Consider the following 19,634-nt stretch of genomic DNA (forward strand, 5'->3'; position numbering starts at 1 on the left):
GCTGTCTGAAGGCAATCCTGTCAGTGGTACCTTGGTTTATGAACTTAATCCGTTCCGGAAGTGCGTTCTTAAACCAAAGCATTCTTAAACCAAGGCGTGCTTTCCCATAGCAGCGGGGGACTCAATTTACAAATGGAACACACTCAACAGGAAGTGAAACATGTTCTTATTCCAAGGCAAAGTTCACAAACCAAAACACCTACTTCCGGGTTTGCAGCGTTCTTTATCCAAGTTGTTCATAAAATAATCTGTTCTTAAGCCAAGTTTCCACTTCATGGGGAAGGGTTTTGTTAATGTTTAAAGTTTCATAATGTTTTTATATATGTTGGAAGCTGCCCAGAGTGGATGGGGCAACCCAGGAAAATGTGGTGGGGAGGTATAAATAATAAAATTATCATTATGGAACGGAACGTCCCTATTTTCTTCAGAGAAATGTTGGAGGGTATGGCATGAGCACTTTGGTTTGGGTCCAGAAGCAAACTTTTCAATCTGTGAAAACTAGACGCTGGCTGTGGTGATCAGCCCCTGTTAATAACTGGGCCGTTATACTCTGCACCAGTTGAAATCTCTAGGTGCTTTTCAAAGGCAATGTGTCATTCTCTCTACGAATCCTTCTGTCTGTTTGAATAAAGCTGCCGGTGAAGCTACCTTTCTCCAGAAGAAATGACTGGACTGCAGCAAGTATGATTTTATTTTAGCCTGACATTCATGGAAGATTATGGTTTTAAATTCACATTTAAATTATCCAGAATGAAGTGTGGAGAGAAAGAAGGAAGAGGGGTGGGGAAGCCTGTTTAATGCACAGGAGGTCTCCCCTTCCGTTCCTTCTGCCCGAATGCATGTCAATATCATTGAAGCATTAAAAAAATATTTCCCACTGAAAATGTGTTTGGCAATCATTTCAGCTAGCTCCAGAGTCTCATGGCAAAGTGAAAAGACAATTTCTGAGAAGTACTCCTCCTTTCCCCCCCAATGTTAAGCTAAAAACCTATTTAAAGTCTCATCAAAGCCAAAAGAATCCAGTTTAGTGGGATTTATGAGGCTGTTCCATTGGCTGCAGGAGAAATTATTTTGGGGTTTTTTTTGTTCAGCGTTTTAAGTTCGTAACCTGAAAGTCACTTTAATCAATAGTTCAGCGTAATGAAAACTTACAGCTGTTGCTTTGGGAGGAAAATGTTACTTACCGGGGGTTTTTGTGTTTGGCTTTTCAGGAGATAGTGTTTCTTAAGATATTATTGCAGTGAGAAGAATTTAAAAGAAAGGTACTAAGTACTGCAGATGGTTAGGTTGTTAGCTCCATAGCTTCAGCATATGTATAAACGCAATATAAGGCTCCACCCACTTCTGTTCACAAACAGCTGCATATAATGACCTAGCTTGCACAGTACAGTAAATGAAACTTTGACTTTCTGGGACCGCAGAAAGATGCAGGCTCCCAGATAAGAGTTTGCAGCTTCTTTGTTTCTCCCCCTACCTTCTTGCTCCTGCACAACGCGGAGGTAAGCCAAAAATGTGGCTTACTGCAAGTGTGGGGAATCTTTGACTTTCCAGATGTTGTTTAACTATATCTCTAGCAAGCATGGCCAATAGCCAGGGAAGATGAGATTTAGAGTTGAGCAAAAGGTTCCCCATGCCTGGCATAGTATTGTCACCTGAAGAAACTTTGCTACAGCTCATAATTAGTGAGGAGAGAGCTTAAATACGAGACTGTGTTCAGGTGGCACACTAAACTGTGGTTTGCATGATCCCTGTAAACCATAGTTTGGCTTACTGTGTTGTGCAAACCAGGCCATAGTGTGCACTTTGAGATTTTAGTTTTAGTGCTATACGGCAATTGAGACTCATGCCTTTGGAAACAAATAACAGAAACCCTACTTCCTGTTGTAAGTTTAATACTTTGGGTGGAAAGTCTTTTCCAGCAGATTGATGAAGACTTGTGTGATAATGATGCCCATGTTGAGATGGAGACTCAACGAGTTTATGCACATCAGTATTATCTGATTTTTGCTTTCCAACTGCAGCCCCTAATGTTTTGTCTGCTGCTGCTCCTGAAGTTTGGAGAGAGTTGGGTTATGGCACACAATGGTCAAAAGGGGCTACTTCATAGCCCTGCTACGTATTTCTTGTGTGACCATTTGGACCATAGGATGCAGCTTGTTGTTGTTTAGTCGTTTAGTCGTGTCCAACTCTTCGTGACCCCATGGACCAGAGCATGCCAGGCACTCCTGTCTTCCACTGCCTCCCGCAATTTGGTCAAACTCATGTTGGTAGCTTCCAGAACACTGTCCAACCACCTCGTCCTCTGTCGTCCCCTTCTCCTTGTGCGCTCCATCTTTCCTAGCATCAGCCTCATTTCCAGGGAGTCTTCTCTTCTCATGAGGTGGCCAAACTATTGGAGTCTCAGCTTCAGGATCTGTCCTTCCAGTGAGCACTCAGGGCTGATTTCCTTAAGAATGGATCGGTTTGATCTTCTTGCAGTCCATGGGACTCTCAAGAGTCTCCTCCAGCACCATAATTCAAAAGCATCAATTCTTTGGCAATCAGCCTTCTTTATGGTCCAGCTCTCGCTTCCATACATCACTACTGGGAAAACCATAGCTTTAACTATATGGACCTTTGTTGGCAAGGTGATGTCTCTGCTTTTTAGGATGCCGTCTAGGTTTGTCATTGCTTTTCTCCCAAGAAGCAGGCGTCTTTTAATTTCGCGACTGCTGTCACCATCTGCAGTGATCATGGAGCCCAAGAAAGTAAAATCTCTCACTGCCTCCATTTCCTCCCCTTCTATTTGCCAGGAGGTGATAGGATGCAGCTATCTGTCTATAAATCCTACCTAGTAGCAGGGCTTTCCCTCCCTCAAGATCCCACCCATTGTGATTAATATGTCATTGGATCAGGGCTCATTCATAACTGTAGTTCTGAAGGGGTTTGCATGTGAAGTTGCCACACATCCAATCCCTGCAGTCATCCCAATAACTTCAGTCTATGGTAGTTCCACACCTGGTGCCTGGTGGGATATGTGCTTTTGGTGCGCCCTGCCTCTCTGGGCCTGTCTTGTCCACTTCTCATGCACATGGTCTCCTGCTACTGCATGGGAAATTGCCGCACATACATCCTGTCCTATTGTAGACCTATCCACATTTGGCGGCAGGTTCAGATTGTTGATGGCAGGAAAAATAAGCACTAATTATGTAATGCAAGATCTTCCTTGCATGAGTAGCCTCCTAGCTGAGCTAATTAGTACTATCATCAACTGAATGTTGTTATTAGCATTTAATACCAGGGACTCTTCTTACTCTTAGTTCAGAAGAAAGTAACAGGGAAGCGAGAAAGATAAGTATGCTATAGAAAGGCGTGGCTATGGCGAGGTGGTAGTAGCAGCACCCTACCTAGTTACACTGTCATCTGCTCACGTTATGGTCTCTGACAACAGTGAAATTCGAGGCTACACTGTGCACTTCTTTAAATGTGTTAATAGTCAAAATGCACTTAAAACAGTGAGTGCCTCTGGTTCATTATTTGAGAAAAGGTCTCTATACATCTTGAACCTATACCACTCCTTCCTTTGCTGCTCCCATCGAGCTTCTAAATTTACATGGAGAAAGAGGAGGAATGGGAGAGCAGCAGGGGTAATGGAGCTTTGTTGTTGTTTAGTCGTGTCCGACTCTTCGTGACCCCATGGACCAGAGCACGCCAGGCACTCCTGTCTTCCACTGCCTCCCGCAGTTTGGTCAAACTTATGTTAGTAGCTTTGAGAACACTGTCCAACCATCTCATCTTCTGTAGTCCCCTTCTCCTTGTGCCCTCCATCTTTCCCAACATCAGGGTCTTTTCCAGGGAGTCTTCTCTTCTCATGAGGTGGCCAAAGTATTGGAGCCTCAGCTTCAGGATCTGTCCTTCCAGTGAGCACTCAGGGCTGATTTCCTTCAGAATGGAGAGGTTTGATCTTCTTGCAGTCCATGGGACTCTCAAGAGTCTCCTCCAGCACCATAAGTCAAAAGCATCAATTCTTCGGCGATCAGCCTTCTTTATGGTCCAACTCTCACTTCCATACATCACTACTGGGAAAACCATATGTTTCTGCAAAACAGGGCACAAAGACTACATTCCCCAGTGCACCATTTGTGCACCAGGTCCATTTGTGCTCAGGAATTACCCTTCATACAATCATAGTTGGAAGGGTCACCTAAGTGCCAACACCCAGCAATGCAGGAATCTCAACTAAAGCATACGTAACAGATGGCCACCCAACCTTTTCTCAAAAATTTCCAAGGAGAGTCTGCCACCACCCGAGGAAGACCGTTCCACTGTCAAATGGCTCTTACTGTCAGAAAGTTCTTCCTGAAGTTGAGTCGGAATCTCCTTTCTTCTAACTCAAATCCATTGGTTCAGGTCCTAGCCTCCAGAGCAGGAGGAAACAAACGTGTTCCATCTTCCGTGTGACATCCCTTTAGATATTTGAAGATTGCTATCATATCTCTCCCCTCCACCAGTCTCCTCTTTTCCAGGCTCAACATACCCAACACCCTCAACTGTTCCTCATAAGGCTTGGTTTCCAGACCCTTGGTCATCTTGGTCGCCCTCCTCTGCACATGTTCAGCTTGTTGATATTCTTCTTAAATTGTAGTACCCCAAACTGGACACAGCACTCCAGGCATAGTCTGACCAAGGCAGACTGGAGCTTTACTGTGACTTCCCTTGATCAGGACACTGTACTTCTGTCCCCACAGCCCAGAATATCATTGGCTTTTTTTTGCTTCTGCATCAGACTGCTGACTCGTGTTAAGCTTGTGATCTACTAAGACCCCTAGATCCTTTTCATCTGTACTACTGGCAAGCCAGGTGTCCCCCACCTTATATTTATGCAGCTGGTTCTTCCTGTCTAAGTATAGAACCTGACATTTCTCTCTGTTGAAATTCATTTTGTTAGTTTGGGCCCAGTTCTGCAATCTGTTAAGGTCCTCTTCAATCCCAATTTTGTTATCTATGGCATTAGCTACCACTCCCAGTTTGATATCATCTGCAAATTTTATTAGCACCCCCCCAATACCTTTATTCAGGACGCGGGTGGCGCTGTGGGTTAAACCACTGAGCCTAGGACTTGCCGATCAGAAGGTCGGCGGTTTGAATCCCCGCAACGGGGTGAGCTCCTGTTGTTCGGTCCCTGCTCCTGCCAGCCTATCAGTTCGAAAGCACGTCAAAAGTGCAAGTGGATAAATAGGTATCGCTCCAGCGGGAAGGTAAATGACATTTCTGTGCGCTTCTCTGGTTTGCCAGAAGCGGCTTAGTCATGCTGGCCACATGACCCCGGAAGCTGTCTGCAGACAAATGCCGACTCCCTCAGCCAATAAAGCGAGATGAGCCCAGAGTCGGTCACGACTGGACCTAATGGACAGGGGTCCCTTTACCTTTAATACCTTTATTCAAGTGCATTATCAGGCATAGGCAAACTCGGTCCTTTAGATGTTTTGGGACTACAACTCCCATCATCCCTAGCTAACAGGTCCAGTGGTCAGGGATGATGTTTTAGTCCCAAAACATCTGGAGGGCCGAGTTTGCCTATGCCTGACTTTATAAAGACGTTGAACAACAACGGGTCCAGGACAGAACCCTGCGGCACCCCACTTGTCACTTTTTCCACAGGATGACGAGGAACCATTAGTGTGCACTCTTGGTCTATCAACCAGCACTGGGACCCATACTGAATCTCCCTCCTTGGTGGGAATGTGATATTCCCTTGAGGAGCTGGAGGGCACTCTCCCCTTATAGTGGACAAATCCCTTTTTGTGCTCACTTGCTTAGAATGGCTAGTGCTTTTGTGTTTGGAGTGCTCACAAAGAATCAAGGCTCTTTTGGGACATGCACCCCCTAGTTACTGCATGCAATGTGACCTTTAAGGGGGGGGGAATCTGAAATAGCCCCTCGGATTTCTGATCCAGATCAGGATCGTGGCACACAGGAAGGGGATGGTTTATTATTTTTACATTTAAAAGCAATTGACCCTTGTCTCCCATGCTGTGAGCTTGCTGAATATCACTCTTCCCCCCCCCCCGAAGCAAATTGCAATATGGGATGGGGGGCAGGTTTTTAGGACCATAGCATTGGAGGAAAGGTTTGGATACTCACCCCACATGCCTCAGTTGCTGGTTTTGATTCACATTAAATTCAGAAAGGCATAAATGCCAGGCACAACTTGTCCCTTACAGAAGAACCCACTTCTCCTTTAAAGTTGACCCAACCAATCAGTTGAAATATCTTAAATATCGCAGTAGTCTTGTGCAGGGCTGGGCTGGCCTTGCCGCGAAGCAGAACATGCCAGCACCATCAGGTTATTTTCTGGGGGGCGGGTGTTCTTTGGTACCATCTAAAAGGCAGGGAATTGTCAGTGGTTAATTGGTTATATTTTCCACTGCTTGGGAGGGTGAACCATTGCTTAGGCTGCAGTTTGGATTTTCCCCTTCAGGTACTGCAAATGTCTTAAGCTAGCCCTGCCATAACAGAAATCTTTCCAACCTGAATTTAGAGAAAGAGAGATAATCAGTTTGCTTCCAGTGACATATGTGTAAAGATTTTGGGACCAGACCGCGAGAGAGCATTGATCATTGACAGTCGATGTTTGACATTCTGGCACTTAAGTAACCCAGGTTTTTCCAATGTTTTGGATAGAATACTTTTAAAAGACCAGTTTGCTGCTGAGAATGTAAAATGTAGACATTGTTAGTCTTGTCCTAGATTCCCAGACCTTATTGTATTAATCGTGTCACCCTCACTGGAGAATTTGAACAGTGCAAACAATCTTTTGTTTTGGATCATTCCACAGGGTTCAGCACCATTTTTTGTCAGCGCTACAGCTGGCACCACAGTTCTGGGAGCGTTTGATCCTCTGGATGAAATTGCCGACATCTGCGAGAAACATGACCTTTGGCTGCATGTTGATGTAAGTTAGTTTTATTAACATTTGTTCTTTGTTTCACTTTATTAATCCTTCTTTTTAACCGCGGAGCCGTTCTCACACATGCTGGGGAGGCGGAGTGTAGCTGATTTTGCAAACCCAACTAATGGTGTTCTGAAAACCGAATAACATTTTGTTTAATGCCTAAATCTGTGGACTGTCTCTCTCTGAAGAGTTCAGAGTATCTTTATTTTGATGTAGCTTAGCTTGAGAGGTTGTTTTGCTCAGACATATTTAGTAACTTTTACTATCTAAGCCCTGTACCACATTACATTTCATTGTGTAATATTAAGAGCTTGCTTGCATAGTTAGAATAACAATAACAATAACAATAATAATTTATTTGTACCCCTGCTAGAGCCGGGCTCAGAGCGGCTAACATCATATAAATAATGCAATAAAAACAAGCAATCAATCGACTAAAATGCATCCCAAAATTAATTCAAATAAATTAAACTTAAAACTGGACAAATGACAATCCTCAGCTTAAAACTGAAAGCGGTTAATACTCGCCAGGACCAACTGTTTCCACTGATATTATAAGGACCTGTGAGAGGGCTGGGAACCCTCCTTCGTGCTTGTTCTTATACAAAGAGAAATGTGTCAGACTGAACCCTGACCAAAGGCTGGTGGAACAGCTCTGTCTTGCAAGCCCTGAGGAAGGATGTCAAATCTCGCAGGGCCCTGGTCTCTTGTGAGAGAGCGTTCCACCAGGCCGGGGCCACGGCCAAAAAGGCCCTGTCTCTGGTTGAGGCCAGTCTAATCTCTGTGGGGCCCGGAATCTTCAGGGTGTTGATTTTTGTAGACTTGGACTTTTCCTCAAAGGTTGTGTATGACATAACATAACCTTTTGTTTTATTATTCCTCCAAGGTGCTCGTGGTTCTTTCATAGGCTCTTTAGTGGGAGAAGGGGAGTTTGAGAGGGACTTCTTCCAGGCACTGTGTTCCCCTTCCACTATGAGAGGATTAGGGGAAAGCTCTGAAGCCTGAAGACTGCTTGCAATCTCCCAGTGAGAGCAATTCCCCATATCTGTTCGAACTCCTGAAAAAAATAGTCAGAAAATATTAGTCTGGTTGGCTGAACCATTGGTCTCCTGAGTCCAGGACGATGGTGTTTAGGAGGTTATTATCCTATTGTTTTGTGAATGTTGAGTTATTTATCCTAAATATCTAGAATGACTCCTAGATTTCCATTTCTTTGCCAGTGGCACTATCCTTTAACAATACATTGTTTCTCTGTGGGAATTCCTTTTAAAAAAAAGAGGGACGCGGGTGGCGCTGTGGGTAAAACTTCAGTGCCTAGGACTTGCCGATTGCATGGTCGGCGGTTCGAATCCCCGCGGCGGGGTGAGCTCCCGTCGTTCGGTCCCAGCTCCTGCCCACCTAGCAGTTCGAAAGCACCCCTAAGTGCAAGTAGATAAATAGATACTGCTTTCTAGCGGGAAGGTAAACGGCGTTTCCGTGTGCTGCTCTGGTGCCAGTTCGCCAGAGCAGCTTCATCACGCTGGCCACGTGACCCGGAAGTGTCTGCGGACAGCGCTGGCTCCCGGCCTATAGAGTGAGATGAGCGCACATCCCTAGAGTCTGTCAAGACTGGCCCGTACGGGCAGGGGTACCTTTACCTTTACCTTTATACTTTTCAGATATATACTTTTCACTGATTTTAATTTTAAAACTTGACTTCCTTCCCCCTCTTTCTGAGGTTCCTCAAATTTATTTTTAATATCTTCTGCATATCCAAATTAACTTACTCATTTATTTATCTTCTCTTTATACACACACACACACACACACACACACACACACACACACACCCTTATATAGCTGCAGGTTATTACAATAATCCTGCCAGTGTTTTTATCCGTTTACAATTTATCTGTAAATATCCAACAAACTATTTCCATCCTTTTATATATAAAAAAAGTTTGTTATCATGATTTCTTCCAGTAGGTTTCGCTATGGGAATTCCAGCACAGTTCTGTTTGCTTAACACCTAAACATTCCAAAACTGTCTGACTTGCAGAAATATTCATTCATGGGGAATGACTAAATAATTTTCAAATTACCTAAGTGGTATTACTGTAGGCTTTCAGTAAAGCAGTTTTTGCAAACACAGCTAAGGAAGATTAATATGACATGAAAGTTTGGTAAGCTTCCCCCCCCCCCCCAAAAAAAACCTGTATTTGAGAGTTTTTGCTATTTTCCTGATCTTCTTGCAGATGGGTTATTGGAAATATGCAAATCCTTTTGTTGTTAAAAGTGGCTTCTTTTGGAATCAGTGAGCTGTTGATTGCTTGGCAATAATGCCTTTGATAAGGCTCTTTATTTCTTCAGAGTAAATCATTTGGAGAAGCTAAAAATAAATTGCTTCCCTAGTATTACGTTTCATGCCATTGGCTGATGTAGCTGTCGTAGGGATGTTATTTGATTCCCTTGGGAAGAAGAGGCCCCATTCATAATTGTGGTCGGAAGATTTCTCTACAGAGTTGGCCCAAGTGGTCTCTTTGTGTGTTTAAGGATGTGGAAAAATGTCTTCCAGGTATGAGCTGATCCCAGAGGGATGCATGCAGAGTCTATCAAGGGCATGTCTGCTGTAAATTATCGCTCTCTTCTGTCCAGGCCTCCTGAGAAAAAGCTATATATAAAATGTGCTAAATTTGCAGTGGCTTGGGAGCAGATTCAGATCACCAAATATAGGCTGTTATTTATGACCCAAGGCTATATACAGCGTGATCCTATATGTGTCTGCTCTCTTGTTCCTAAATCCCATGAAACAACCTTTTCTGCTGAAACGGCCTTTCACCTTCCACATGTTCTGAATTTTCCTTGTGCAACTAGAATGCTTATGAGTATTCCACAACTTCAGAGCATATTCCATGATGGCATAGCAGCTTCAGTAGTGGCTGTGTGTGTTGTCTGGTTATTTTATCATTTATTAAATTTATTTACTAAATTTTAATTCTTCCCTTCCTCCTAAAGCAGTCCCGCGTCACAATTATTCCTGAAACTGACAATAATTCAAGAACCTCCAAGTGTCCCTATTTTCCAGGGACAGTCCTGGATATAAAGAAGCCGTCCCAGTTTCTGATTTGATCCCAGAATGTCCCACTTTTCCTTAGTGTAAGGTAAAGGTACCCCTGACCATTAGGTCCAGCCGTGACCGACTCTGGGTTTGTGGAGCTCATCTGGCCTTATTGGCCGAGGGAGCCAGCGTACTGTGTCAGAGGCTTAGTGCTGTCCAGCTGGCCATAGATAAGACTCCAGGCTCCCAGCCAGTTCCAAACAATTGATTTATTTGACAAAGTTCAAACGTACATCTCCAGCGTTTCCATTAGCCTCCTTCCCCTTGTGCGCAGTTGCTCCCTCTAATCTTACTTCCTCCTTTTCCGCACCCAGCATGCAAGTCGGCGAAAACTCCTCCCCTTACTTCCTCTGTGTACAGCATGACTTGTCCCAGGCTCATCCTCCTCCCCCTCTACGTCTGACTGACTGTCAGACGACAAGCTGCTGATAATCTCTTTAGGCTCTCTATAACTGCTGGTTTCTGTCCTTTCATCTTTTCCCGTTTGCCTCTCCCTGACATACTGCTTCTGGTCATGTGGCCAGCATGGCTAAGCCGCTTCTGGCAAACGAGAGAAGCGCACAGAAATGCCGTTTACCTTCCCGCCGGAGCGGTTCCTATTTATCTATTTGCACTTTGACGTGCTTTTGAACTGCGAGGTTGGCAGGAGCAGGGACCGAGCAACGGGAGCTCACCCCATTGTGGGGATTCGAACCGCCAACCTTCTGATGGGCGAGTCCTAAGCTCTGTGGTTTAACCCACAGTGCCACTCGCGCCCCTTTTCCTTAGGACGTCGCTATTTTCATGTTGGAGGGTATAGGGTTATGCAACCCCTGAGCCAAAGAGATAACTAACTAACTAACTATCTATCTAACCTCCCTGCTTAGGGATGTTTTTAAATGTTTAATGTTTCGTTATGTTTTTACATGAGTTGGCAGCCGCCCATTTTCATTGAAAGAATGTTGGAGGATATGTAATATCAAGTTAGATAGAATAATTGCTGGATAATAATTCACTCTGCTTGAATGTATGCAACAGATAAAGAGATGGGAATATAACTCTTCCAGAATTCATTTTGAGGATTCTCACTAGTTATGGTTAGTTTCCATGATTACTCATGTAAACAAACACCTTTGGTTTTATTCAGCTGTTCAGTGTTCTGTAACTTATTCTGCTGGCAGAACAATAGTATAATATTTCTGAAGAATTTCGAACAAACTTTCGACTGATTGATCCATGCCATGTACGTACGTATATAGCCCAGAGAAGGTACTTACGTCGACATACTGTGCTTGTGTAAGCAAGGCCTTATTCAAGCCAGTATATATATCTTCTTTTGGATTGTTTGAAGTGAGTGGCATAAACAAGAGAATGCAGTCCATACCGTCCCTGCCGTCTAAACTTTTAAAACCCTATAATGAGAGTAATAATAAAATTATACAATTATAACTTTTAATAAATATATCCACAGGCATCGTGGGGAGGCTCAGCTTTGCTGTCAAGGAAGCACCGCAAACTTCTGCAAGGCATCCACAGGTAGATGACGTTTAAATTGGAAAGGGGATAATTAAAGTCAAATGCAAGCATTTTTGAAGTCTCATTGACTTCAGGGAGACCATCATTTCCTCATTGAAACCACAGACACTCACGTTTCATTTTGGATAGATTGTGTCATGGTCACTATGAGGATGTTGATTGGAAACCTGAAGAAAAAGTCTGCTATATCATATGCAATCGCACTGCAATTGCAAAGTAATTTTCTGCTTTTGTCCATTTATCGCTTTCATAGAGCCAATTCAGTGGCATGGAATCCTCATAAGATGCTAATGGCAGGGATCCAGTGTTGCGCCCTTCTGGTGAAAGACAGTTCCGTAAGTCTTCTTTTTTTAATTTCCCAAATGCAACTGAAGTGTGTTTCTGCTGCATTGAGAAAACAGATAAATTAACTTAGGTTTTCCAGTACAAAAGCATAACATTGCAGACAGTGCAAAGAGTGCATGAAGGGCTGATAAGGGGTGACGGGAAATACCTGATTTCTGCATGTGAATGACACCCAAACTTCTACTTATTTGCCAGTGCAGTGGTACCTCAGGTTAAGTACTTAATTTGTTCCGGAGGTCAGTACTTAACCTGAAGCACCACTTTAGCTAATGGGGCCTCCTGCTGCTGCCGCGCCGCTGGAGCGCGATTTCTGTTCTCATCCTGAAGCAAAGTTCTTAACCTGAGGTAATATTTCTGGGTTAGCAGAGTGCATAGCCTGAAGCGTATGTAACCTGAAGCGTATGTAACCCGAGGTACCACTGTATTTTAAAATTAACAGCTCTGATTAGCTAATTTAGGACTGTGTGTATGCCCATTTCAAGTAGCAATAGTTTAAGGTAAAGGTAAAGGGACCCCTGAACATTAGGTCCAGTCGTGGCCGACTCTGGGGTTGGGGCGCTCATCTCGCTTTACTGGCCGAGGGAGTCGGCGTACAGCTTCCGGGTCATGTGGCCAGCATGACTAAGCCGCTTCTGGCGAACCAGAGCAGCGCACCGAAACGGCGTTTACCTGCCCGCCGGAGAGGTGCCTATTTATCTACTTGCACTTTGACGTGCTTTTGAGCTGCTAGGTTGGCCACCTGCATCCCTTAGCAATAGATTGCATGACTTTAAATAGGTTTGAATTTGGATCAAATTTAAGAAATTTATATTGGAGTCTACAAATATAGATACAGTTAACGTTTTATCATTCTATTTGATATATATATATATCTTCATTCTTTTCCGAATCAACGTGATTAGGAAGTGTTTAGAAGTTAAATGCATTAGTGGGCAAAATAATGACTTAAATGAATAGGACTTAGGAAAATCTGGGAAGGCATGTTGGAATGTCATTGAATTAACAAAAAAGGTGAAAGGGTTTTTAAATTGATTGAAATGGGAAAGCGCTTGGGATGCAGAGGCAGTGAAATGCAGAGATTAGTAAATCCATTGTAAAAGCACAGATCAATCAAAGCAATTGCCTGGTGTCCTCTTACGTTGACAGGAAGCGCTGGGGAAGATCACAATGTCTCCCAGGATGTCCTGTTAAAATAAACCTTTCCCTAAACGAACCTTGTCACCACAAGCCTGCATTTAAGTGTCTACCCTTTTAGCTAGGAGAATCATAACCAAGTAGGCTGGCATTCAGCCTTTAAATGTTTGAGATCCTTTAGAAAATAAAATGTTCACTGTACTGAAAAAACATGATATAGATGTATTGTCATTTAAAAATTTATACCAAAAGTCGATGCTTGACTGCCTCTCCAAATCATAACATTGTTCATCATAGGGTGGATTTGACTTAAATCAAATCGATTTAAATCACTAGTCAGTAAGACTTGATTTAAATCTCTCTTTTTTTACAGAATGACTCATTCTTGCTGGTATAATCTTAATATTTACAACCATATGAAGGTTTCATTTTTGGAATGATAAATTTTCAAAGTAGTTTTTACAGTTATGTCAAAAATACTGATTTGGTTATACTATTAGAAATACATTGACAGAAAATTATGAAATTATTGTGAGGTTTAGTATGTTAACTGTTTATATTTGGACAACTTTTCTGCTGTACTTTAATGGAAGGAGAAAAACAATCATTTCTTTAATAACAATTTAAACAATTTATTTAACTAAAGCAATAACAGTATAGCATATGTATCCATGTTTGTTAACTGATGTGGTTAAACAATTATTTAAAAAAACCTTACTGAGTTTTAGCACACTTGAAAAACTTAAATCATTTCCTGATGAATAGCTTTTGGACTATAACGTAACTTAAATAGAAAGCTATCTTTAGAAAGATTTTTCCTCCAAAAGCATTTTATTTTAAAAATCTGAATTAAATAAAAAAAAATCTGATTTAAATAACAAAAATATCAATTTAAATTTTAAAAAATCTGATTTTAAAAAATAATAATCATTGATTTTTATCCACCCTGGTTCATCAAATATATAAAGGTTCCAGATTTCTGTAAATTCAGCGACCAGGTTATTTTTTCATACGATTTGGTAATTATTTTGGATCCAGTAGATCTGTGCTGGCATAGAGCAGAATGTACATATAGAAATACTGCATGAGTTCCCTGTTCACTGTGGCAGGGAAAGATGTTTCATGCGCATAGTTCATAATGTACACGAATTGTTCATCAGCATCGTAATGAACGTTGAGAGCCCCTGTTTGACCAGGCTTTGGGTAGCACGTTAGAATCGCTGAGTTTTCATTCGCATCCTAACTCTACGTCTGTATAGCCATATACCAGTGGCTAGGCAGATGTGAGATACTCGTGCATTGGTGGGCAGATATAAAAGAACAAAAAGCATTACATGGAAAAAGAAAATACAGTGGTGCCTCGCAAGACGAAATTAATCCGTTCCGTGAGGCTCTTCGTATAGCGGTTTTTTTGTCTTGCGAAGCAAGCCCATTGACAGCTTAGCTATTCGCGGTGTAGCGGCTTTTAGCGGCTTATCAGCTTAGCGGATCAGCTGATAAGCGGCTTAGCTGCTTAGAAAAAGGGGGGGGAAAGGAGGGAAAAACCCGCAGGAACTTGCAAGACATTTTCTTCTTGTGAAGCAAGCCCATAGCGAAATTCGTTTTGCGAAGCGCCTCCAAAACGGAAAACCCTTTCGTCTAGTGGGTTTTCCGTCTTGCAAGGCGTTCGTCTTGCGGGGCGCCACTGTATGGTTATGTATCAAAGCACAATGTGGCTCAAGCTTAGCTGACAAGGGTGACAGAAATCACATCAGGAAGTCTGCCCCACGACTTTGAAAGGCCGCGTTCCACACTGGAGAATAATGTTTGCAAACCGAGAAACCTTTCCAATTCCCATGTTGCATAATTAGTATTCCGAGACACAGTTTCTCAGAGAACTGCTAATTTAGTTTTCTGCAGTGTTGAGGTCGTAGAGGGAGGAAAAAGATGAAGGGAGTGGTGGCAGGTGGGCAGCAATAGCCATGGAATCAAAACAAGAAGATACATCCATGTCCACTGTAAGGCTGGGTTCATACGTATACCCCCAATTCTTCATTCTTCATCCAAAGCTGCTTACAACCAAGACACTTGCAAAGGAAGGATGGGAAGAACTTTGAGAAGATACCTGTTTCCATACTTGGAACTGGTTGAAAGTACACACATGTTGAATTCCTGCAGTTTTGAGATAATTATCTAAGTCAGCGGCGTTGCGTATTTACCAGATTAATTGCGCTGCAGAAAGCGTGCTGGGGAGACCACACGTTCAGGAAACAAGGAAGAAACTCAAAAATATCTTTTGCTTGGCTTTAATTACAAAAACTCCTCTTACATTAAATCTATGAGTATGACCCATCCATCGACCCATTCACCAGGGTATTTAGAGAGGCATACGCTGCTCTTTATATAGTATACCCAATTGCTGACACAGCTTAATTAACACAATTTAACAGCATCTGCTATACAATGAACCTTAATATTTAAATAAACCATTCAACAAGTGATGTCCAAATTTTTTTCAAAGAGGGCCAGATTTGATGAAATGAAGGGCCGTGAGGGGCGACCAAAGGGCCAACCAGTTATTGACCTGTTTTTAGGATTGAAGTTGTTGAGCTTTTTTTAGGGTTTTACCCCAGGAAGTAAACTGCCACAGGGGCTGGATTAAACCAACCGGCAGGCCGGATTAGGCCCCTGAAATGGACTATGGACATGCCTGATCATAATGATATATTCGCCGATCTTTTCCTTCTTTTTGCCATTCAACCTGCAGGCTCCATTTCCTGAGTCAATGTTTCGATTTCTTCGTTTATTTCCTCTTGGGTTAAGGCTAAGGGGTTGGGACTTGCCTCAGGCCGCCATGAGCTCACTGCTGAAGTGAGATTTCAGCCAGAGGACTTGGTGGCTCCAAGCTCATTTCCCGATACTGCATCCCACAAACATAATAGGGAGCCAGACACATTGAATACATGAAGCCTTAACTTCCAGGTGACATGTCTAGGATTGCATTGTTAATCACTCTACTGTAGCCATCCGTCTTCATGAGGAAGATTAGTCGCTTCTTGCTGGCAAAGTGTTGCTCATTCTTAATTTCCATGCATAATTATTTGTCAGTTTGATGGGATGGGCTGCAATGTTTAGTCAGTTAATTGGTTAGGTGAATTGTTTGAAAACAATTTGATTGACTGAAAAAAAAAAGTCCTCAGTTAACCCGGCAGCAAATCTCGTAATACTACTATAATAATACTATTAAAAAAAACCCTGTAGATGAAAAGGACCACCTGTCAGCTCTAAAAAGTGTAGATAAAGAGAGGCATTGCTTCCCGGGTGAGAGAGAAGAGAGAAGTTCTTCTTCCAAGATGCTACCTGCTGTGATACATCATCTGAAAACAGAGAATGTGTCTTGTTTTTTCTTTAGAACTATTTTTCAAATACAGCGGTACCTCAGGTTAAGTACTTAATTCGTTCCGGAGGTCCGTACTTCACCTGAAACTGTTCTTAACCTGAAGCACCACTTTAGCTAATGGGGCCTCCTGCTGTTGCCGCACCACTGGAGCCCGATTTCTGTTCTCATCCTGAAGCAAAGTTCTTAACCTGAAGCAGTATTTCTGGGTTAGCGTAGTCTGTAACCTGAAGCGTATGTAACCTGAAGTGTATGTAACCTGAGATACCACTGTAACACAAACTTATATGCATCAAGGTCTAAAATCCTTGCTTAATCAGCAGAGATTTCTTCCATCTTATGACAACCCTGGTTAAAATCACAGGATCAGGGAGGTTGTCACAAATTGCTTAGAATTGTGGTGCCGGTGGAGTCTCCGCAAGCCACCCATTTGTGAGATGTCAAACTGCACATGGATATTAAGTGTCTGCTGAAAACTTTCCTGTTCTGCTAGGCAATTAAGAGTACACCCTCACAATGGTCAGTTGGTGTTTCTTTTTAATTTCTTTCTGCTGTTAACTTTTTATGATTTTATCGTCCGGTTTTTATGTTTTCATACTGCTGTAAACGGCTGTGATTCCCCCCCCCCGATACAGTGGTACCTCAGGTTACATATGTTTCAGGTTGCATACGCTTCAGGTTACAGACTCTACTAACCCAGAAATATTACCTCGGGTTAAGAACTTTGCTTCAGGATGAGAATAGAAATTGTGCAGCGGCAGCGCAGTGGCAGCAGGAGGCCCCATTAGCTAAAGTGGTGCTTGAGGTTAAGAACAATTTCAGGTTAAGAACAGACCTCCAGAATGAATTAAGTACTTAACCTGAGGTACCACTGTACAGTGGTATATAAATATTATTTTTAAATCAATAGATATATAAATATTCTCCTAGAGACTTCCATTGATCTATCTCTATTGTTCAATGTCAGGCTTCGGGGAATTCTATCCCTCCCCCAATCACAGCGAAAAGCATAGAAAAACAAAGAAGAGTTCTTACTTAATGAGTTTATTCAATCATCACAGCGAGAGACGAAGGAAGGCAGTCCGTCTCCCATTAATGGCGTCTCTCCAACTGAGTTCCTCCCCCTCCCTTCCTAGCAACAGCACTTCCCCTTACAGTGGCTGCCAGGGGCTAATTTTCTCTGAGTCTTTTGCTCTTGCACTCTCAACGAACGCCGAGTTCTGGGAAAAAGGGGTTCAGAAATACTCTCCAGTGAGAACGTGTCGGCTGGCTGCTCTGCCTCCCCTGGCTCTGTCTTTCCCCTCCTTTCTTCCAACTCTTCTGTCCATCTGTCTCTGAGCTGTGACCTTCCTCCAACCACTGCTGTAATTCAACACTGCCTTCCTCTGGAAGCTTCAGGAGAAGTGGGGCCGCAATCTCCACCATTCCTGCTCCATCTCGTCCCCTTCAGTCCAGTCCCTGACATTCAAGCACATAGTTAAACTGGTGGAATTTGCTTCCATGTGATGTAGTGATAGGTGGATAGATGGATTTTAAGAAGACAAACCCGTGGAAGTTAAGGTTATCCATGGCTGCTGGTCACAATGGCTACATTCTGCCTCCAGGATGGGAAGGATGCCTCTGAACGCCGCTTTCTGCGGAACTGTCAGAGAGGGATATTGCTATCATGTGCTGCGTTTGGGTCAACAAAGGCAACTGGTCGGCCACAGTAGAATCGGGATGCTGATTTAGAATAGGGGGTGGGCAGGCTCTTTTGTTACATTGCGTAGGGGTGTTTTGCATCTTTTAAACCTTTTCCCTTAGTGATGCTAAATTTAGAAGAAGACCGATTGACATCCAGTCTTCTCTCTCCAATGGCCTCCCTAAAGGATTGTTAAAACTTTCCCTTTTAGGACTATAAATGGCTCCTCTCTTCCTTAAAGTAAAGGTAAAGGGACCCCTGACCATTAGGTTCAGTCGTGGCCGACTCGGGTTGCGGCACTCATCTCGTTTTATTGGCCGAGGGAGCCGGCGTACAGCTTCCAGGTCATGTGGCCAGCATGACTAAGCCACTTCTGGCGAACCAGAGCAATGCACGGAAACACCATCTACCTTCCTGCCGGAGCGGTACCTATTTACCTACTTGCATTTTGACGTGCTTTCGAACTGCTAGGTTGGCAGGAGCAGGGACCTAGCAACTGGAGCTCACCCCATTGCGGGGATTCGAACCGCCGACCTTCTGATAGGCAAGTCCTAGGGTCTGTGGTTTAGACCACAGCGCTACCCACATCCCCCTCTCTTCCTTAAGTAGCTTTAATTGTCAGAAGGTGTCTGGCTAAAAAATTTTTTTAAGCTGTTTGTACTTTTACTATTGTGTGCTGTTTTAGTGCTTTATAGCTGCTTTAGGTAATTATTATTATTATTGTGAATGGTTTTAGAAATGCTTAAGTTATTGTTTTAATTCACTCTGCTTCCTTGTTGAGGAAATGCGGGGTATAAATGTTTTAGTAGATGAATATTGAAAAGATAGATACACAGAGAGGAAGCCTGTTCCAACCTGTCAGTGCCCATAGATGAGAAAATTGGCTCCTTTTCAATCCAGGACTTGTGTTTTGTACATGATGCTGAATAGCTTGTGTCTGGTATGCATATGTTTTAGGTTTTGCCTTGACATATTCCCCCTCTGTTTTATTATAAGCTTGACAGAGCTATCTGTGCTATATTGTAATGCAGATTAAAGGCTGTACATTCAGTTACAGAAATACAGACACTTTCATTAGGCATAATGTCAGAGACCTTGTAAACCCTTTCCTGCAGCAGACAGGCAAGAAGAGCTGCAGAGAAGTGCCGTCAAATACTAAACTTATTTTCTGTCTGTTCACAGTGGACATCTTCTATATTCAATTTTAAAGTGGATTGTGTGCTCCGTTGTGAGATGATATTCGGCAATATCATTATGAATCGGTGTGCGGTTCTATAGCCTTCACGCTCTGCTGGGAAATTGGGCAGGATATCTTTAACCTGAACACTGGCTTGCAGGCCAATTATATTTCCAAAAGCAACTTATTGGACAGAGCTGAATCAGAATTGAAATCGCCCCATTACTGGCTTTAATTCTCTTTTCTAGATCTTCTGTTTCTCCCCAGCGCCTTCTGACTACATGATTCCAGTGACTTTTTTTGCTCAGCGCCTCTTGCCCAGTTATCAATCTGTATCCTTCTCCCACAACTTTCCATTCTGACCTGTGTGCCTCT

At 43.0% G+C, this 19,634-nt stretch overlaps 1 protein-coding gene and 1 long non-coding RNA gene across 4 annotated transcripts in view; one reads left to right on the plus strand and one right to left on the minus strand.

Moving 5' to 3' along the window:
• The window catches only part of GADL1 (glutamate decarboxylase like 1), a 95,675-nt gene that overhangs the window by 29,971 nt on the left and 46,070 nt on the right, over positions 1-19,634 (plus strand). For all 3 annotated transcript variants that reach the window (XM_081883295.1, XM_081883294.1, XM_081883296.1), the window contains exons 9-11: positions 6,818-6,934; positions 11,482-11,546; positions 11,800-11,881. In XM_081883295.1, the coding sequence (XP_081739421.1) occupies positions 6,818-6,934; positions 11,482-11,546; positions 11,800-11,881 (264 nt within the window). The remainder of the gene's footprint in view (positions 1-6,817; positions 6,935-11,481; positions 11,547-11,799; positions 11,882-19,634) is intronic.
• On the minus strand, positions 7,322-18,236 carry LOC309353863. Its single transcript, XR_014162089.1, has 3 exons — positions 17,437-18,236; positions 11,660-11,713; positions 7,322-7,991 (listed from the first exon to the last, which is right to left on the minus strand). It is a non-coding gene; the product is annotated as an uncharacterized lncRNA (long non-coding RNA).

This window comes from Podarcis melisellensis, assembly GCF_964234715.1.
Source record: "Podarcis melisellensis genome assembly, chromosome: 12".
NCBI lineage: Eukaryota > Metazoa > Chordata > Lepidosauria > Squamata > Lacertidae > Podarcis > Podarcis melisellensis.